This window comes from Abramis brama (genome assembly GCF_963993115.1).
Source record: "Abramis brama genome assembly, chromosome: 8".
Lineage (NCBI taxonomy): Eukaryota > Metazoa > Chordata > Actinopteri > Cypriniformes > Leuciscidae > Abramis > Abramis brama.
This window is the reverse complement of record NC_139970.1, coordinates 37,710,911-37,733,802: the sequence shown is the minus strand read 5'-3', so window position 1 is coordinate 37,733,802 and position 22,892 is coordinate 37,710,911. Positions and strand designations below refer to the sequence as shown.

The following is a 22,892-nucleotide window of genomic DNA, read 5'->3' as shown; positions in this document are numbered from 1 at the left end:
AACAAGTATACTTTTTTTTCAGGATTATTTGATGATTAAAGTACCACAATTTATTTGAAATAGATTTTTTTTTTTTTTAACCAGGGTTGAATTATAAATGTCTTCACTGTTTTTGAACAATTGTGTAGCTCAAAACAAAGATGGCAATAAACTTGGGACCATTTAGTATAATTGCATTAATAATAATAGATAATAATAATAATAATATGTTAAAATTGTTTGTGGAAATTGGTGGTTAAAATCAGCCATTTAAACATAAAAATGTTGGTCCATAAAAGTCCATAAAAACATAACTAAAAAATACAGTCTGCATGGCTTCTGAACTATATATAAAGTCTTGTGAAATGCAAACGAAATGTGGTTCACCCAGGACAACTTTTGTAGAGAATTGTTCTTTTTAAAGGTTCAAAGAGATTGGTTTTGAAAGGACAGTGGCAGGTGTTTTTATCCTTTTTGCTCTTTAATTTGTTTTCTGTCTGGCTCATGAATCTTCACAGAGAAAATTACTCGTTACGAGTACATATGGAATATAGAGTGAGTTGATTTAAGATAAATTTCAGCTGCTTCATGTGAATTCAAATGTTTTAGCTCCAAGCTGGGCAGTTTTTTCCCATGACCTTTCCGTAGACTCATTCATACGATTTATTTCCACTATAATTGCTTCTTTTCATCTTATCAGCAGTTGTAAGAAGAAATATCATAAAAAAGCACCCTGGCCATGAGATAAAATGTGAGTCAATATAGCCATTAATGCTGCCGAAAAAAGTAAATATGCAGTAGTTAAAGTATCGCCCTAATCCAATAGTGGCTCACGTAAGAATGGTTCTTTGATGATTCACTTCAAGTTTCTATTTCCATTTATTTTCAAAGCAGCCTTTATCCACCTTTTCAGTTTCATTAAATTGGATTAGCCTCATCAATTGAAATCACTTCATTTCACATATCCTCAACTTAAAAAATAATGACGAGATATGATTTCCCCAGCATGTCGAATTTCTACAGGGCTTTTCTATTTTCGCTGTGATCTGTTTGCCACACGGTCCTACGAGGCCCCTGTCAGCTCGTATCTCTGTCTTTTCATCTGCAGAGTCTCTGGAGAAAACTATCTCTAATGTTGTTACTTCATCATTGCTGCAGTAGTGCTGCAGCAATTAAGATTTCAGCATTGATAGTCGGCAAACACAGATGCTGCACCAGTGTTACTGATGCATTACTCTAAGCCGCTCTGCACGCAATCTCAGATCACAGCTGATGTTAATTGATTTGGACATTTGCACACATGCACATTACTGATCGAGATTTCCACCATTCATTATAAATGTGAACAAATATAGCGGTCTCTTGATTATTAAGAATTTACAAACATGTCTGTGTCGTGTATAAAGTAATAAGCTTGAGGCCATAAATTATAGTGATTTTTTTTTTACCACAAATACACCTAAAATCCACTTATTGTGGTAAAATCACTGTAACAAATAGCCTTATTGACATATCGCTTACATGGCGGCAACAGCAATATGGTAAAAGACATTGGTGGTTAAAAAGAGTTTATTATATAAGTTGTCAGAAACCGGTTTGATTTTCTGTATGTGAATCAGATTCCAGAACCAGAACTATTAGTTTTATAATTCAATGTCTGTATTTAGGTTTGACTGAGAAAGACGTTTAAAGTCGGCATGAAATGTAAGCTGCAATAGTATTTTCTTCCCTATATCTGAGTTAAACAGCTTATCGAACAAGAAAAAATTGTAATGTAGGACGGGACTTGATTTTGTCCATCATCGGGAATTGATTGGATCATTGGAGTTATTTTGATTAAATATTAAGTATAAAACTTTTTTTATTTTTTTATAATGATGTGCATTGATAAATCATTTATAATAAATACTGCAATATTCCATAAAAAATAAGAATAGTCAATTTTTGGTTTCATGGTGACTTTAGGATTGACATAAATGGTCAAATGTGAGGATTTACCCAGAGTTCAATGAGCTGTGTATTGCTGCCTACATGCTATCGGAAATGTCCTATTTCCCATTTCTGAAGTTGTGATTATGAGCTTGTCGCATTAAAGGTTTGTTGTCACTCAGAAAGAACAGGAATCTTGGAGGACACCAGGTTTATTCTTGCCTATTTATTAAGAGAATCGATGAAACACTTTAGAATAATGTTTCATTTTTTAACATTAATGTATTAACTAACATAAACCAACCATGAGCAATACATTTGTTACTGTATTTGTTCATCTTTGTTAACGTTAGTTAATACGAATACAGCTGTTCTTTGTTTGTTCATGTTAGTTCACAGTGCATTAACTCATTTTAATAATGTATTAGTAAATGTTGAAATTAACACTAACAAAGATTAATAAATGCTGTAGAAGTGGAGTTCATTATTAATTCATGTTAACTAATGTAGTTATCTAATGTTAACTAATAAAACCTTATTGTAAAGGGTTACTGGCAAATCTTATTAAAGCCAAAATTATATTTAGCGCCCCATTCATTGACAGCCATTGACGAGACAAGGCGATGTAGCTCCTGGGAAAAACGAATACCAGTCACAGAAGCGATCGTTCGCCCCTCCGCCATGTTTAAAGTTTATGGCACGACCAACTCGGGAACTCTGGTATCAAAATTATCCCGAGCTTTCCAGTGGTAAATACGACATGAGAGTTCCTTCACATCCAATTTTTTTTTTTTCAGGAAACTCATATTTACCAGTTAATTCCGATGGCACGTGAAGGCAGCCTATGTCACAGTGACACTGCAATGTTGGTCTTGTGCTATTTGAAGAAACTGTTAAATCTGACATGAATCTTTTCACCCACAGCATGGAGGTTGAGACCTGCGTGTGATGAACATCCTCTCTGCGTTTTATTAGGCATAATGGCTTCATCCTCACCACAAATGTCTTTTCTTGATGCCTGATAGTGGAATTATGGTGAGAAACAGCTGGTGGCTCATTCACATGCACTTTGCCAAGCTTTTGTGTGGTTTGTTCTTGGTCAAAAGAGACCTCCGCCATATGCGAGCCATTACTGTCAGTTTTTACTCTACAAGATGCCTGAAAGAGCCTGTGATGCCCTTGGATTAGAGAATCGCATTTGATTCATGTAATTTCAAAGCTTGTGTTAACATGGTTTTCAGTTTGTCTCCTTTGTGAAGAAGCTACCATGACATGACTTAACTGTGGTAGAATCACTGTAATGAATAGCCTTATTGGAAAATGTGGCCAGTAATAATGCTAAAAAAATGAGTAGCTACCAGTAAACTAAAAAAACATTGTTTTTCATTAGAATTAGTTTAAATTAGATTTTTTTCTAAACATTTCCTCTGATTTGTGGGGATTTTCAGTAGTTGTGTTGGTTTGCTGAGATAATTAAGCTCTCAGTGATTGTCTGCATCCCTTTCAGGAGTCAAAATGTGTGTTATGATCTAGAAGAGCTCATTCTCTCTCATTTAGTGTGCTGTTATGCAAGTCTTGGCTCATGTAATTCATTTTCCCCTCTAAAGCATTGTTCAAGTGTGCTTTGGTGACGCACTGCTTACCCCTGCAATCCTATTGTGCTTAAGACCTTTGTTTAGACTCCAAAACCTGGAACTAAAATCTGAGGTAAATTCCAAGTTAAACGGTTTGCACTACTGGACTAGTTAATCTTATAAAAGTCAACTTCAGTCATAATCCTTCAACAAAAGTTTAAGATTAATATTTGATTGGTGATGCAGCCAGTGACTGTTCCTGTTGAAATCACTGTGAGAAATTAACCTCTTTTGTTAATGAGTTTCCTTCACTTTCATCCTCAAGAGAAAGCGATAAAACTCAGATGCAAAGAAAGGATATTCATGTTCTTAAATTGGATGCATTCAATTTAAAAGGCTTAATTTCAGAAATAGATGTGAACAGCTGATAATGTCTCTTTTTTTTTTTTTTGGTCAATTAATAATAAAGGATTTTGCTGCCTGATCAGCTGCTTTGAATAATAGGCAGCTCAGCTGACAGATACAATAGATTGAGTCTATTCATAACACTTACTGTCACCTGTTATAACCTCTATGGATTTAGTCAATCAGAAGATCATCAGCCAATCAGAAGGAATTTCATTATTATTTACAACAGTATCTGCATTTGCATGGGTTTGAATAAAAGAAAAGGTTATACGAGACAATAAAAAAACTTTGTGCATCAAAACCACTCAAAACCAGTCAAAAAAAATGTACTTGACTTTTAAAAGTCAACGAATTTGTGACAGCTGAATGTAAACATTTTTGACAAGCCAAACATATCAGTCTCTAAGTAACATGTTATTTATGAAATAAACTTTATTCTATAAAATAAATAAATAAATCAGAAATTTCTGACTTAAAGGTAGGGTATGTAAGTTTTGGAGAGGCTAGCAATAGCAAGATGAAAGCATGAGATCCCACCCTCCCTTCAGAGCGTCTCCAAAGCCATGCCTCCTTCAAAACGCATGAACGCGTATAGCAGGGAGCAAAGAAAAGCGTCACGAGAGGCGGTGTTAAACTACCTCATGTCTCAAAGCAATAACATTAAAATAATTATGAACATAAACAACTTAAAGAGCACTGACCTGTACCACCTGACTGCTGCAGATTCATTTCGGCGTTGATAGTTTTGCCATTGAAACACATAAATTCGAGTCACAAACCGCTCCGAGTATAACCTCACGGGTTTCCATGTCTTTCAAATTACAGTAGTTATGGCATGAACAGAGCGTCAACATGTTGTTTTGGTTCAGGAGGAACTGTAAAAGGTGGTTGCGGTTGCGGTGCTCACGCTGACATCTGTGTAACTTGCTGATGACGTGTGATGTGAGGGTATGTAAAAACATACGTGGACAGGCAGGTAGGACATCCTATCGTAGCCCTTGGAACGAAGTCTATGATTGGACGAACATTTTATGGTCCTACACCTTCGACAGACGATATAAATACATATAAACACATTAAGACCACTTAGCTTAGTGATTGCTATCGGGATGTGAAGAGACTTTCAACTAGCATAACAAAAAAAAATTCTGGTGCAAATCACCCACCCTGCCTTTAATCATGTACAGTATATGCAGATCTAATACTTTTTTATACATTGGCATTATGAGCACTGCAGCTGTACTGTTTTATCATTTTCATAAAATGAACATTTTAAGCGTCTCTGTTGTAATGCTGAATAGCCTACATGAAGACTGGAGGCAGGAAGAGAGGATAATGTGCATATAACTTGCAAAATTACTATATCAATATCTATTGAGACTTGCATATTCTGCTTCTCTGTGTTACTGCTTACCAGGAGTGGCCATCCAAAATGAGTTAAGCGCCATCTGAGCATCTAGATTAGAAGCTCTGACTGTCAGACTGTGTCGACTTCAGATTCCCTACGGTGAATTTGAATGTAGCCGGAAGTTGCAGTTCACTGAACCAGAGCTTGAGTTCTTCCAGAGTAATACCATTTTGCATGAGCTTTCTGCATGATTGCAAATGTTTTTTGGGGGATCGCATATAAAACCTCATCAACCTAACAGAAGGGTTATGTCCATTCAAACTTAGCAGGCATGACTAGACTATGCTTATTCTTAAAAGGATGGTTCACAATGCGGTCCAAACAATTGACTTTCCTTGTTATTTTTTGAAATTTCATCTTTGTGTTCCAGGGAAGAAAGAAAGTCAAAAAGGTTTGGACCGACATAACACATTTCAATTACAGATGGCAACAGGGAGGCCAAAGTTCCTAGAGCACATTTAAGTGGTAAACTGCAAGGATATTAAAAAGTTGTTGGTAAAGTCTAGTCTATGGAACCAAGTGAGGTAGGTTTGCCACTGGTAAACCCCTCAAAAATAGGTGCCTGACCCTTAATCCAGTTTTAAATGCTCTTGAAATGCTGAATGTTTCTGAGAATAAGTGGTTGACTCTCTGGAATGCTGGAGAGGTGTATAATAAATTCTTGGATGTAAATTCCAATCAAAGTCCACAAGAGAAAGCCAATAGTTGTGGTTTCCCTTGGAAACTCACTCCAAGGGTTATCTGGAATCAATTTTCCTAAAACGATGTTATTCGGAGATGATGTCATGGTGAAAACCTGCAGCTGGACTCTGGAGTTCAGAGAATTGTACCTTTTGGCTCTGGATCAAATTTCCAAGCCTCACGTCAAAACTCATTTTCATCCTTCCAATAAGTGTTACACATGGATTAGGTTAGCTGAAGAATTGGGAGATGGTAATAGAAAAAGAAGACAAAAGCCCACCAAATCGGCACCTGTTTTCCATCCATTGCTGTTTGGTCTCCAAGCTTTCCTCTGCAACTTGCTGGATTCAAGTGGGAAGTAATTATTGTACCATTAGTCTAATGAAACATCTGACTCTCCGGGGAATGTGTCCGTCCACTGCGATTGATTTCCTTTGTAGCTTTGCAGCATAAATATAAAATCACTTAGTATATGGTCATACTTTTGTGGTGTAGCATTAACATATTTCCCATGATCTGCTGTTTAATATACAGAATAGAGTTGGGTCTTTAAAGGTACAATATGTAATTTTTTTTTGACTAAAACGAGAATCAATATCAGCGCGGTGTTTTCGAGATGCCTAGAGCTTCCATAGACAGTATATAAACGAGAGCTCAACGTCCGAGACTTCGACCGCTCCTACATGTACTTTATTAAACAGGTGAGCACATTTACATAAAACTAATCAAATGTTATATAGTTCAACAATGATAAAATGTTAGAATATGATCTGTATGTTATTCTAATGTTGATCTAGCTTACTGCTAGTCTCATACAGACAAACTAACACATAGAATAACATAAATTTCAACACATTCAAATGCAGTTTAGTGTGATCGTGTAATGTTAGACCAAGTGAAACAGCGCTGCGTTACCTCACAAGTTTAATTTGTCTAATAAACTGACCTGTGAGTAGTAATTCTGCACTTGCGTGTAGTTCGGTAGAATGAAATGTCCATATTCCTTTTATATCCGTGGAGCTGATAGCTGTCTCTTAGCAATCCCGACCTGCTTCATATCACAGTCATGATAAAAACATTGATGTATTTATTCATCCATAAACATTATTAGATCGGTCGGCTTGACGTTGACGACAAGATCCATAATTCTTAGCAAATGTTGCATCATCAAACTATGCCTTTGTTATTGTAAGAGGTTAGCGACCCCTAGCGGCGAAAAAAATTACATATTGTACGTTTAAGGGATAGTTTAGCCAAAAATGAAACTATTGGCATCATTTCAGAAGTCATAGACTTTTATGATACTTCAAAGTGTCAAAGTTATGCTATGTTAAAGGCTTCTTGTTTTATTTTGGAGGTCTCCTACAATAAGTTTACATGCATCCAGAATTTTCTCATAATATACATTGCAGCAACACCTCTTTTCTCACAGTGTCTGAAACGGTTCGATAAAGGATCCATTCTCTATAAACCCCTCCTTTCCGAGAGCCTACTGTGCTCTGATTGGTCAGACTGCCCAGTCTGTTATGAAATGAAACGCCCATTGCCATATCTAAATTTCAGCTCTGGATCTTCCTCAGCACTTGATACACAGTGATCCAAACAGTAACTATGGCATCGGTTTTACCGTATCAGTTCAAGACTGAGTCCTCATCCTTTGGAAGTGTATGGTGGATTTGCTTTTGCAGCGCAGAAAACAGTGCCTTCTCTACATTTCAAAAACATAAACCAAACTCTTCCATGATACAGCTACAAATACAGTGTTTGGGGGCGGGTCAAACTAGACGTTGTTCACGAGCAGCCAATAAATAGCCTGGCATTATGCGATGACTGGTTTCAGGCAGAGAATAACTCCCATTTAGTGAACTTTTTGAATATAAGCATGTACAAAACATGTCCCTTTTGTGCTCCACTGAAGAAATTCGATTTGGAGTAAATGATGACAAAATGTTCATTTTTAGCTGAAGTGTTCCTTTAATGAGAGTTACATTACTGCTGTTAAAATGTGCATAATTCATATTTCCTCTCTTAGCACCGCATCATGCAGCCCTCAGACTGTCATTTCTATTGCTCTTTAAATAACAGATACGCTCCATATGCAAGTCCTCTCTCAGAGCCACGTAGCAAGTCAGAGTTTGTCTGTGCACATATTTTCTTTCTCAGCACAGGGCATCAAAGGCAATTGCCTCTGAACTGCCTCACAGTTTGTCTTCTTTTGTTTCATTTTGATTTGACATCTCTTTAATGTTTAGGATTGTGTCTATGCGCATATCCCACTGAGACTTGAGTTTTCCAACTGTGGCAGGTTAGAGATGTTACACTTTTTTTTTTAGATGAAGACTATGGGGTTTAACAATAAAGATACTTTGGGGCCATTGTGAATGTTTCTGGTCAGATTGTATGTTCTTACATTACAACAATCATACTTTTTTTGATCATGTCAATCAATCAATCAATCAATCAATCATTTATTTCTAGAGCACGTTTTAACACCCCCCCCCCCCCCCCCCCCCAAAAAAAAAAAAAAGAAAAACTTTTTTTTTTCAGACTTGGCAACTAAGTACATTAGTGTCAGATTTTTGTTAAATGCTTGAAAATACTTGTGCTTTTAACTTTTGAATATGCAAGGTGAATAGCTCCCCACGTTTTGTGGTACGTATTTACTGATAAAAATAGTACAAATTTGATTTTTGAAATATTGTGCATTGTAGATTTTAATGATTGTGGAAAAGTTGTTTTCCTTGTATAAACACATCAGTCAACCAGTACCCGAGCGGTAATTCAAACACACTTTGCATATAAACAATAAATGCATACGCACGCATTTATATTTGTATTACTTTCTGAACATGTTTTAAAAATGTAAAAAAAAATCTTGTTTTTGAGCCCTGTACTATTTTGACCATTGATTCACAGAAGCCATGATTTGAATTGGAAAATGTTTTGGGAAATCATATTGTCGTCATTATTGTAAATTGATCTTGGAAGCTCCTTTTATTAGCTCTTTTAATGGGCTCCCTGTTCATTACAGGTTGCAATTTAGCCTTTATTGCTCTGCGGTCCTTAAAACTGGGAATTGCATGTAGTTTTATAAGAGGTCAGTGGAAGTCCTTTGTAGGTAGGCCCAGTCATTGTACTTTTAACTTCTAAAGGGTCCGACTCGTCCACATTGCCAAACTAATTCATTCTGACGCAACGCTGACAATATTTCACTAAGTGTCCCTTTAAGGATGTGATTTAGCTGTTGGATCTTAGGAGCAAAGAGGACACAAATCAGGAAACCTCTATAAAAACCTGTAAACATGACCATAAGAACTTTTATGAACCTACCAGTGGTTGCCAATTACAGAGTTCCAGCAGGGGTATGGCATAAGGGGTGGAATGGGGTGGTTGACTCGAGGAGGATTTTGAAGGGGTAGAGGATTAGCATGAAGGACATCTTGCTTGAAGCTTCAGCAGAAGGAAAGTCCAGATGGAAAGTGACAGCTTGGCTTGTCCATTGCGCAATGAAGTACTCCCAGTTCTTCACAAGCAGAAGGTAAATCCTTGACTTTGATTGGCCGGCCTCGTATGCTCCTCCAGACTATGACTGGCCACATACGCCGCTCATTACCCATTTCTCAATGCTGTGAGCGAAGATAAGTATATGCAAATTCCCCTGAGAGTTGCAACCTAATTTTTGAAACTGGCAATGCAGAATAAGACGTACTCTGCTCTAAGGGAATGACTGTGCTAGACTCTTCAAGGCGTACTTGAGCCTTTATTTGGAAAAGACTTGATCTGAAGACCCTGTCATCTATTTTTGATCAGCTTCCTCTGATGCTGTGATGGTGTCGCCCTTCCAACACCAGACGGAATTCTCCCTGGGAAACCTCTAGGTAGCAGCTGGGTAGACTGACAGTTTTGAGAGGCAATTATTGTATAAGTTAACTATACAAGCGTAATCAAATGCAGTCAGATGGGTAAATTGCAGTGAGTTGAGCACCATTCACTCTTGAGGTATTTTTGTGGTGTATCAATAGGGGCCTGTTGCTACTGTTCTTCAGGGAATTTCCCAGCAGGCCTCTGGTGCACAGCAGCAGTGATGTAGCGAAGCGTTTAAAAGTATTTGATATTTTTACTTCAAAAGCTTCAAATGTGTACACTATTAGAGCTGTATTATTCCATTTTCAACTACTGAAGGAACGTTCTGGGTGCAATACAAGTTAAGCTATATTTACCACGGCAAATAATTTCAACTCATTCCTTAGTTTGCAAAAACAAACAAAAATGTGTTTGCAGTAATTAACTTAAAATTGAGAGCTGTGGAACAAGGGTAAATGTTGAAATGTAAAAGACATTACACATAAAACAAATGTGATTAAAATGTTTTAAAATCACTTCATAACCTAAAGCGGTGAGCGGTTTAACCCAGTAACTTTCACAATAGCACAATGATGCCAGAAAAGAACAACTGTAACACAGATGTTCATCCTCCTAGAATAGTAGTTTCACCGTTAAAGGATGATTTAAACCAGCTCAAATGTTGCAGTGCATTTCTGCATTTAAACTTTCTTGAAAACCTTGCCCCTAAGACTTACTTTGAAGATGCAGTTATTGTACACTAACATATTAACATAAAAGACTTCTTAAAAATCTTGCTGACCATAAACTGTTGAATTGTAGTGTATGCCACAGATGCTGTCAATAAAGCTTAACTTGTATTGAACTCTGAGACTTCTCCTTAACCTCATTTAGATTTTGACAGGTGGTATTCTGTATGAATACAAATATACTTGAAATGCAGCAAGTCATTATTTTCAAAAAGCCACAAATAATTATTTAGTAGTTATCAGTCAAATTAATTTTTACTTTGTTTATATAGTTTTTCTTTTTTACCCAACAAACATAAGGATACTGATAAACACAAGGCACATGCATTTTTACTTCTTGCGTACTCAATCTATGGCAAAATTTTGTGAAGGAAGACAAGCATGTGAAGTTTATCTGGTTTTAAACTGAAGCCAAACACTGTCTGAAGGTTTCCTGAAGAACTGAAAAGCTCTTAAACCTATTGCCAATAAAGTCATGCAGATAGCAGATTTGAACAAAAAAATCAAGTGCAAATACAAATACAAAAATGAGTAAAGAAAACAGGGTTCTTAATTTTAATAATCACCCTTTATTAAATATATGAACACAGAAACCCCCTGTTAACAGTTAATGTCACGTTTCCCATTCCATGACTAGTAAAATAATAGCCGCGTCGCGTCTATGACAACTCGGTATCGCACACCGGACGCGCACTTTCTCAGTTTATGGCCAGCAATATCATTATGTTTAAGGACATTATGGAATTGAGATAATGTCTGTACTATGTTATGATTATACTGTACAATTAAATACAATAGTTGCTGAGTCTGTCATCTGAACACTTTACCTCAGAGCGTCCGTTAACTGAATGCACTGAGAATATCACCTGAAAATCCGATAACATCAGCAATTTTCATTCAAGCAGCTGATTTCTGTAAATAAATGTAAAATTAAATGTATATTGCAGCACAGGGTGAAATCATTTAGGATGATTTGAGACAAATATAATGTAAATTTAATATAAAACGATGTAAATGGCACTCTGTGTCGCGGCAGGATTTTGAACAAGGTCCTGAGCCGTTGCTGGGCGCCGCCGGTGTGTGTACACCATAGACTGTAAAAGGTGTACACTCATACAGAATGTGTTCTAATTTTAAATACGTGGCGCTGCGCTTCTCGTCCGGTGTGCGACCATCTTTAATGTGCTGTTTTCTTTGATGAAGTCGAAGAACTCTTTTCTTATTACTGGCAAGCTTACTTTTTTCGGTTGTGGACAGAGTGTTTCACTCTAGCTACGCGAGCGCGGACGAGCGCTGCGTCGTCTTCTTATTTGACAGGTGTTCGCGGGTGCAATACTGCCACTTGAGAGGTCAACCAGGTACTGGCGCTGTAGTATTTACGTGTCATGTTAGTCCTATTCATTTTAAACATTGTGGTTATTATCGCCAATACCGGTATATTGTCAAACATTATTAACACGATGTCGATATTTCATGCTTTGAATATCACGATTATCGTCAACACCGGTATATTGCGACACCCCTAGTTCATTGTATTACGAAAACACTGAAACTTTCAGACCTCAAAACTTTCTCCACAGTGATAAATGTTGTATGTAATATATTGTATGTAATAATATAACACATATAGGAAAGCTGTCAAACCTTGTGATATTCCTGACTGTATTAAGCACCTGCCGATTTTCATATTTTTTGATGTGAGAAGCTAAGCAACTGATAATTTCATGTCTTAGATCTTTCACTGTGTAATTCAGGCTATGAAAAGAGGCTAATATTGAAGGAAGAGGCTGTTTGGACCAACCTGCTCTTTTGTGATTGAATGCAGCAGAGCGTTTCTCAATTCACATGCGAATAGAGTGTTTACAAAAGTCTGAAAGACACAGCAGCAAAAAAAAAAAACTATTTAACAAGACTAATATTTATTTAGTTAGTTAGTTAGTTATTTTAATTCAACAGAGACAGACCAATTTATCAAGACTTAAAACTATCATAACAAGACTAACATTTATTTATTTACTTATGTCTTTAACATGTTTTTGTAACTCTTGATAACTTGCTATTTGACTTGATTCGACTTTTGCTTTTAGACTTCTGATCTTGGCAATCTGTGAGACATTGTTGAGATCTGCACGCGAGATTACTGTAAGTGTATTTCATATCATGCATTTTTAATTAATGATTAAAAATGCATGATATGACCACTTTAAATGTCAGTGAACACCCAAATCTTGCACAAAAAAATGAATAATTATATTCATCAATAGACTAGAAGAGAGATTTTACAGTATCACGCAGCCATGGCAATTCTGCAAATTGTCAATTCCTCCTTGAATGCCTTTTCTATTCTCATGCCCCATGTTTCCACAGCCTGAAGGGCACGATTGGGATTGTATTTGGCCCCGGCCCCAGCCTGAAGAAGTCACAGCAGGATTAAGCAGTTGTGCCACACCTCACACGAGTGATCATTCCAGTCACCATGGGGCTGCAGATCAGATGGCGATGACAAACAACCAGAACTCGAGCGGTAATTCAATCAGCACTCTACCGGCATGAGAAAGAGTTCTCACAGCGAGATTGGCCCGGGACTTTTGATAAGGTCCTCCTCGGAAGTCCTAACATAAAGATATTTAAGGAGAAACAAAGGGAGGCGAAGGATTGTGGAGGGGTCAAGAGAACAGATAAAGATAGATAGAGTGAGAGACAGGCCCGAGGGGAGGGCTGAAATAAAATGAAAGAGGACCGGGTTTGAGACAGAACAGGCGGTTCACATTCCAACGTGTTTTGATGACTAATGTGCAGAAGAATCCTGTTAGAGCCAACGACAGCATCGAGTGATCCTGGGATTGGGCTTTCCCGTCAAGGTACACAATTCACACCGGAGTTCATTAGTGCAATGTGTCTAATATCTTTCATTTGGACTCTCTTAAGCAGGTTTTATATTGTCTCGTGAGCTTATTTGATTTACGCTCTGGTAGAGGCGGCCAGCCGTGTTGAGTGAAGTATTTGTGTCCCGCTGCAGAGATTCGCAGCGTGCAATGTGTCCAAGAGCGTGAAGACAGCAGGGAATAAATCTACAAATTGGGAAAAAGTGAACTTCCACAAGTGGAATCTTTGTAATGGTTGTCATCCTGATCTAATGCCTGGTGAGAAAACGATAAAATATTGTTTAATTCTGAACAGTGTGAAATTGGAAAGCCTAAAGGGTTTTCCATGTGTGTTCCAGAAACGCGACATGTCAGACACCAGATCGCCTCTGATTTTGCTAGTTCGCTGACTCACAGGATGGCATGCACGAGTTTTACCTTGTCTCTCTACAGCTTTTCTTTTAATGAGAACCACCTCATACTCGATCACAACCATCCATAAAGTCGACATGAAATCATAATTGAATCTGCTTACTATTTTAACATGCTTTGTCTTAATGTGCGTAATTCCTCTGTGCATTTTGTTATTTTTTTACATTTCTAATAATAATAGTAATATTATATTTATGTATTCATTACTTTCTTCTCCTCTGTTAAATAATAATAAATTAGAATTATTAATAATAATATTTTTAGCATTTATTATTATGATTAATATTATTATTATTAAAAACATGCATTGAAGAATTATGCTCTCTGGAGAGAAGAGTTTTCACTGCAGAAACATAATCACTGCACTTCCAGAAAGATATCATTGCTCAGATGTTCTCTTTGTCTCTAGTGTTTCTTCTAAATTGATTTAGGGGAAATAAAAAACAAATGGAAGCAAATTAGACAGTTGCTTGTGTAAGCCATAAAATCAATAAGGATGGCATATTTCATAGATCATTTCTTCTTGGATACATTTTTCATGATTTGATTGTGAATCGCAGCACAGTTTCCTAACTTTTTTGCCAATTCTTTTTCAGTGGAATAAAAAAGCAAAAAATAAACTAACTGTATTCCATACAATCCATTGCTTTGTACTATAAATAAATACAGAATTGTAATTTTTGGGTGAAGTGGACCTTTCATTTTCATATCAGCTCAAAAAAAAATCATAAAAAGCTACATGCATTCATCATCACGGGTTTGTCCTTGTGTGCTTGTCTGGCATCTGCTGCACACAAACCCCCTTTTAGTCTATTAACTTGCGCAGTGTGCCATTGTCTCAAGGCTCAGTGCACTCTGAACCTAATCTAACCATAATGTTCGTGTGACTGACTCAATTCCACCCCTTATCTGTGCTCTGCCTTTACAATAGTAACAAACTGGGGATCTCTACATGTCCTCGTCTAACTCATTAGCGACACGTTGCCACAGGCTCTATTTGTTTGTGTTTTTCACCACCTATAAAGGTCTGGCATCCTCCCGTCTGCTTAATGATATCTTAATGAAATACAGACACACTGTATGGCTCTTACAGCTGTATATGATGTTTTAAGTATGCTCTGAAGCATTGTGGGTAAACTTGCATTAATACCATGAGTGCTGTCGTGTAAGTTAACTGAGTAGTATAGCCTATTTGTGTGTGTGTGTGTGTGTATACTACATATACTATTTCAGTCGTTCTACTTCAAAATTGCACGTTTAATTTAATGTGTTGCTTGTCGTTTCTTTGTAATTATTTGTGAAATTAGCTAGCAATTTCTGAGTGAAAAGGTTTTTTTTTTTTTTTTGACTAAAACTAAATGTAACTATTTTGCTTTATGGCTGCTGTTTCTTTTCCTCACGAGTCTCTTATGCATTAGTGAAAAAATTCCCGGATACTTCTGAGAGACTATTATTTTGCCTGGCTAGCATTATCCATCTCATTCCTTGTATATGATCTTTTTTTTTTAAAGCATACTGATTCGTCTCCTGAGAAATGGCAGCTGATATCTGGATATTATAAAACAGATTATGTCTATCTGAAACACTTGGCTCCCTGTTAGAAGACACAAACTGCTTTACCTTTCACGCTTGCCAGAAAAAAAAGATTATTTACAACTCTTTGAGTCTGACAGCGTCTTTATAGAGGACGCCATTATTTACTGTAATTCCTGACTGTTCACACATGCTATATTATCTTAGACAATGACAGCAGGCCAAACAACCGCTTAGGGCATCAGTTCTCAAATTAATGTCTTTGACAGCACTAAGGTGAAATGGAGCAGTTTACGAAATGTCCCAAATGGCACCCTCAGTGTTCACTCTCCTATACTTTGCCTCATGGGCTGTTGAAAGTTAATTAGGTCCAAAACAACTCTGACATTTTTCACATATTTCTTGGGTAATTTTTTTTCTTCATATTTCTCTTGCTCATTCTCTCTTCTCCCTCATCATGAGTGTATATGCCCCTACTGCTGATTGGCTACAAGTGTGTTTTGGTGCTTGGTCTGATCCACTTTCAACAGCGTTTCTCAGAAATCCTTTACTGCACCTTTAAAAGTGAAGTGTGTCATTTTTTTTTTTTAAACCAACTGTGATCAATCTGTCATGTTTTGCTCACCCTCATGTCATTCCAAACCCATACGACTTTGGTTAACACAAATTCGAAACACAGATTAAGATGCAAGTTTTAATGAAACCTGAGAAGTTTCTGTCCCACCATTGAAAGTCCAGGCAACCAAAAATCCAAAAGGTCCAGATCCTGTATCCTTTGATGACACCTGTATGTCCAAAAGGTCGTAAAAATGAATCCATATGAATTGAATCGTTTAATCCAAGTTTTGAGAAGAGATACAATCACTTTATATGATGAACAGATTTAATTTAGGCTTTTTATTGACACAAACATGCATAACTAGAGCGCATCACATATGGTAAACATTAAAGCTTGTGCTTGAGCATGTCTGAGCTTCCATGTTTACCATATGTGATGTGCTTTAAGTACGTGTGGCGGTCATTGTTTAGATCTAAATTAAATCTGTCCTTCATATAAAGCGATTGTATCTCTTAACAAAACTTGGATTATATGACTGCTCAATTCATATGGATTCAATTTACGACGCCTATGACATTTTTGGATCTCTGAAGTTTTGGTTACTTGGATTTTCAAGTGACATAAAAATTGAAGATTTGTTTTCGAAAATTGAAGTCTTATGGGTTTGGAATGGCATGAGGCAGAAAAATTATGACCGCACTTTCATTTTTGGGTGAACTATCCCTTTAAGTAATACAAATTTTGGGGCAGAATTGGCGCACTTCATCTTTAACACTGTACAGTGCTTCAAATTCAAGACTGCATTGTTTTGTCAATGGAAAGAATCCTTGATATGCTTCATATATTTATAGTTCCCCCTTAGCTTTGCATGTTGTTGTAAACAGAGAAAGGTTAGAGTAGTATTCGGCACGTAATGGAGGCAGTCTGCTAAGTGATCAGCGTTTGTAAGGCCTCTCTATCCAACACTGTAACCAGAGAAGGAGACAAACTTTCAGTTGCTGAAATGTTGCAAACAGATGCCGCTGTCCCTGTCCCTGTAAATCACATCAGCACCTCCTGGTGGGGAGGGTGCGATAACCCTTTATAACCTCCTAGGCTCCGCGGGCACCGACTGGACTGGAATATTTGTCGAGATGATCGGGACTGCGGCGCTGAGAGAAGCGCGAAGCGTTGTTGTGCAAACTCTTGTTCTCCGAAGCGGATTTCCGCAGAAAATGAGACGGAAATTGCCTCTGCTATGACAGGTTTGTCATCTCATTGTAGCTTTTATGGACTCTGCAACCTAATTTAAGACACTAAAATAATACTTATGGTATGTCCGAATGGGCTGTGATTACGAGTTCCATTCAGGTCGAATGTGTAGGTTGGAAACCAGATCTAGGCATTACATGGACACTTCAAAAAGGAGGTTGTGTGAAAGTAGGAGTGGTTGAATGTAATTACATTTTGCCGTTTTGTTCTCTGCCCTTCCTCAACTGCACCCATGACGCATTGGGCACATTGTATATCTCTTCTTCGTAAGCCGTCGGATTTACATGTCGTGAACTGTTGTATTCTTAGATGTGGGGTCTTGCACTCATCGCTAGCCAGAAGAGTAACTTGATCCTAGAGCATTCTGTGTAATTTCTTTCAAAATGTTCCATGGGAAACCCAACACCAGATGAAGGGCTTTGAGACCTTAAAAAAAAAGCCCATGCACAGATGTTTCACCCCTAGATTTGCACCTCCTCTCCACCTGTGTCTTTATATATACACCATCAGAGAGTTTCCTTTATGAAGTCACTCTGTGGTCAGTTGTTTTCTCAGAGAGTGGATCTGGTTTTGTTAACGCTCCTGGCATATTTGCACACGCAGGGTCTGCTATGACAGAATCACATTATGATTTCTCTGCATATGAGGCACATCGCTGCAGCTCAGTCACGATTTTGTTTTGTTTTCATTGTTGGCACTGTCGCTTATCTTGGTGGATGATGTGCAGATCTGTTCAAAGGTTTCTGTTGTTTGGTTTTATTTACTGTGTCTATTTTACTTTGTCAAGGTTGCTGGTTTTCTTTTGGACACCGAGGACAGGTGTTCTGCCACAGTATATCTTAGAATCTTGTAGCTTTATAAATAATTGCAAATAATTAACTATGCATTGTCATAGGAACAACTAGTCAGTTGTAATAATTTTTAGTTGAGTTCAAGTCAGATGTTGATTCGGTAACTAATTCATTGAAGGACTTATCAAACCAATTTAAACCAGTAACTTGAAAGAGTTATTACAACCAACTTGTTCATGAATCGAACTGCACTGGTCGCACTGTGTGTTTGTTTTCACCCTCAAATTAATTGGACCACTCAATAGACAGGCGTGTTTATTTTAAGAGTATACGTTTACATCATGACAACAGTGTACTAAAAACTTAAACGTTTATCCTTTGCGTTTTTCGATCCCCATTCACACGGATCTGCGAAAACGACTAAAAACACTGCATTATGTTGCTAGTCCATTATTTGGCGGTGACTTTGTAAAGAAACGCTATGCACCTACAGACTGAACATGTAATACGCATGCTCATGATGTCGCAGTTTTCACAAATTTGCGTTTTTGTAGTTTACACTGAGACTTTAATGTTATGGTTTAAAAAAAATGCACTTTGAAAACTGTTTTCAAAAGTTTGCATTTTCAGGCCCCGAAAACGCCATTGTCATGTAAATGAATGGCCAAAACGCAAAAAAAGTTATCATTGAAAAACGGTGTCGTGTACACAGTCCCTAAGTCTTTTTATATCATCACATTCAATTCAGACTGAAAAAAAGCTTCATATTATGATAATCATATTAATATGCAACAGAAACAAATTTCTCGACTTATTAGTGCACCCCCTCACCGTACTTTTGTAAAGGACATTTTGCTTAACATTTCTTTCAAATCTTAATTGTAGCCTTTATAGGACTCACTCTCCAACGCTGAATCTTTCTATATTATTTGAGTGACCAGTCTGTGTTCCAGCGTTCACAAAGTGAGCCTGGGATTGCCCCTGATTTACGAGATCCAGATTCCTACGAGCTGAATCACAGCCAGGTGCACGATTTCCAAAGCACATCATCCAAAAACCCGTCCGATCAGCTGCTTCGCTGATTTTACACAGATTCTCGTGCCACATCCACAGCGCAGCGACCCAGATTTTCCCTTATTCTCCACACTCAGAGGGACTGTGGGAGCCGCATCTGCCGAATCCGTCTCTGGGTAGACTCTCCCTCTCTCTCTCTCTCTCTCTCTCTCTCTCTCTCTCTCTCTCTCTCTCTCTCTCTCTCTCTCTCTCTCTCTCTCTCTCCGCTTCATCTCAGCTGAGAGCAGCACGCGTTCAGAGTGCATTCTCTCTCTGTCAGCGCTGTACGGCACTGACTGCTCCTGCACGAGTGCTTCATCACTGAGCTTGACCGGCACAGAAACCCTCACCAGCAGCACCTAAAGCCCTAAACACACAGCGTGCTTCAGCCATGCTCTTAGGTGAGTACGGTTTACACTCAGGGTAGCGGCATCGATTTGTCTGCATGCTTCTTTTCCCATGCAATACAGCGGTGAACACTGGACCTGCCGTGATTCCAGATATATAGTTGAAAGCAGCTTGTGATTTGTTCTGTTTCGCTTTGCTCTGTGTGTTTGCCAGGGGAGCTGAGCTTTGAAATACGACTGTGCTCTGGATTTATGTAAGAGATCCTGTCAGCACCATTGTTTTGTTTATGTGGGTTAAGTTTGTTCCAATACTAATACAGTGCGCCTGGCACCAACTTCACTGAACAGACCGGCTGAATCCTTATAGCATTAAAGACAATCGATAGCTCAGTTAAAGATCAGAAATGTGATATTATACTGTACCTGATGGCTTACAGTATGACCAGATGTTTCTATTAATAGCTTTGTCTTTGACAAAAGGCATTTAATTATCTCTCTCTTTTTTTCATTTTAAAGTCTTGAATTGTTACTAAACAGTTAGATTAAGCACTTGAATTTTTCCTATATTATTTTCACTCTGAACATATTGTATCCAGAATTTGCTCACGTAACCCACACCTACCCGCTTAGAGCGTGTGCTGATCACCCTCGTAGCGTGACATTGCTGCTTACGTGTGGGTGTTCGTGTTCAATCGGGCTCCTTCAAAAGCTCATTGATACGAGCGAGATGGAAAGCCTCTCTCAGGAGCGTCTCGTTCGATGAAGTACTAATGCAGTGTCAGATTCCAGAGGAGTGCGACTTGGAATAATCAGGCGTGTCTGTGGGGAACGGAGGTTTGAAGTTGCTGTTGATGGTTGCTGCGCGGCCGTCTGCCAGTCTCCCGAAGCCCCCCGTGGAGAAGACCTGGGGGGCTCAGCCCTTTGCCAGAACTTTAGCAGCTTCGTTAAGCTTGCAGCTCCTTTGCACTAATGGAGTGATTTAAGGAAATGAGTTCAGTGCAAGATATTTTTTTATATAACAATATTTTTCCGCCCCAGTTTATTCTATAAGTGAGCCTATAAGTAAGTGACTTGGGGTGATTTGACGGAAAAGAGTAAACACTGTGGCTCTGTGGGTATATCAAAACATTGTCCTGTTTAAGGATCCCGACATAGCATGGCTTGAGATTGGAGCGAGACTATCCGTTGGATAACGAAAACATAAATATTTGACGATAGTGACACAGAAATCATTTTTATTTTAATTTACTTTAATAAAAAAAAATACATTTAATAAATGGTTTATTTTATCTATTGTAATTATTATTATTATTATTATTACTATCAGGGCTTGACATTAACTTTTTTGCCCACCAGCCAGTGAGGCTAATGGTTTTTCAAAAGTTACTAGCCACTCAGCATTTTCACTGGCCACAATTTTGACATTGATACAATGGGGGAAAACTGCCATATAGATATTTTTAATATTATCTCATAATTTGGCAGCAGGAATAATAGGCTGCTGTCACTTTAAGACCTGACACACAGATCCATTATACTGTTACACATGCATTTTCTTTCTCAACTGTTTATGTTCATTTAAAACATAATTGACTGTGTTTACGTGAATACTCGCCAAGACCGTGATTTTTACATTATTTTGGATGTATTTGACTGTTTAAGTCAAAATCCGCACAAAATCTGCGGAAATGAGTAAAATTATGCGCAATACGCACAATCCCACGCCGAAATTCAAGCCCTGTAACACCAACAATATTCATCCGGAGCAAATGAAAGAAGTGAGTGTGGGGAGACGGGTTTGTGTGTCAACTCACTGTCGGAGAGATGAGAGAGTGAGAAACCGCAGCTGGTATCGTGTATCTATTATGCAGATAATGAGTAAGCGTTTCAGATGTATTTTAGTATCGATATTTATCGAAAAATCTATATATTTGACAACACTACATTGCACTTTAGTTTACATTGCAGTTTATTATTTCAGATGCCTTTTTAAAAGACTAAAACTGTGAAATGTATGTATTATATATAAAATTCAACCTGCCAAAGTGGCTAGTCTGCGTTACATATCACTGCTGAAATACACTCGCATTTTGGCAGGTGTTAATGTCAAGCCCTGATTATTATTATTATTATTATTATTATTTCTATTATTGATTATGCTGTTTCTTTTTTCTCTCTTTCTAACAAGTGCATCATGTTCTGTTCACAGTGTGGAGGTGTAGTACATGACTTCTGATCTCGTCAGTAGCTCGATACAGAATACTAATCGAAAATTGGTTTAGTTTGTCCTCCAGGAATGTTCTTCCTCACCCACTACTACCATTTTTAGTAGTATTTATGCCCACACAGATATATTTAAACATTCACGACATTACACATGCCCAAAATAATGTTACAAAGCAGATTCTGCATCATTTGATTTCAGAATGCAATGTCTTCATTGAGGAGGCATTTGCGTAATCAGGTTTCTTAAATTGGTGTATATGTGATAAAATATTTAAGCACTGTATTTGAGCATCATCCCCTGTGAGCATATGAGGTTTTGTTGATTTAGGGATAAGCTAAAAGCGCTCTTTCTTTCTCTCAGTCCCTCTCTCTCTCACTCCCTTGCTCTCTTTTTGTCTCACCGTTTTCTCTTTCTGACAGAGGAATCTGATAGTTGAGTGTTAGAAGCCGAGCTTAAGGAATGCTCTTTGGGTTGCTATACTGAGACCATCTTAATTATGATTCATACTCTCCAATCCAGTTGTGCTTCCCTTTTGACCAGTTGCACAATTATGTTATGCTTTAAAATCATAAAAAATGCATGTTCCTGTTCCTGTTCTGACTTATAAGTATTTTGCATAAAGAACGTGAAAAGAAAGATTCATTGGTACACAGTGGAAAAATGTGTTTTCATAATCGCTTATCTAAATGTACACTTACATTCAAACGTTTGAAGTCGGTACTATTTTTAATGTTTTCGAAAGAAGTCTCTTATTTTTTACCAAGGCTGCATTTATTTGATCAAAACTTCATTAAAACAATAATATTGTGAAATATTGTTGTGATTTAAAATGTAATTTATTCCTGTGATGCAAAGCTGATTTTCAGCATCATTACTCCAGTCTTCAGTGTCACACGATCATTCAGAAATCATTCTAATATGCTTATTTCAATGAAGGTGCTCAAGAAACATTTCTTATTATTATCAATGTTGAAAACAGTTGTGCTGCTTATTTTTATTTATTTTTTATTTTATTTTTTTTGGAATCTGTAATACAATTTTTTCAAGATTATTTGATTATTTAATCAGAAGAACAGCATTTATTTAAAGTCTGTAAGAGTTTTTATTGTCACTTTTGATCAATTTAATACATGCCAAGTATAAAACCTTTTTCTTTCTTTTTTTGAGTAGGAAAGTGACCAAAGATTAACAAATCAAAATTAAGTGGACAATAATTGAACAATAACCATAAATAAAGGCTAATGACAAGTGTCTAGTTTAGTTT

At 37.4% G+C, this 22,892-nt stretch overlaps 1 protein-coding gene across 6 annotated transcripts in view; it reads left to right on the top strand.

Moving 5' to 3' along the window:
- znf385b (zinc finger protein 385B) overlaps window positions 1–22,892 on the top strand; it is a 124,741-nt gene that overhangs the window by 47,718 nt on the left and 54,131 nt on the right. For 2 of the 6 annotated variants that reach the window (XM_084121421.1, XM_084121420.1), the window contains exon 1: window positions 19,286–19,455. The exons of the other annotated variants lie outside the window; for them this stretch is intronic. In XM_084121421.1, the coding sequence (XP_083977547.1) occupies window positions 19,446–19,455 (10 nt within the window). In that variant the 5' untranslated portion in view covers window positions 19,286–19,445. Of the gene's footprint in view, window positions 1–19,285; window positions 19,456–22,892 lie in introns of those variants that run through there. 6 annotated transcript variants of the gene reach the window in all.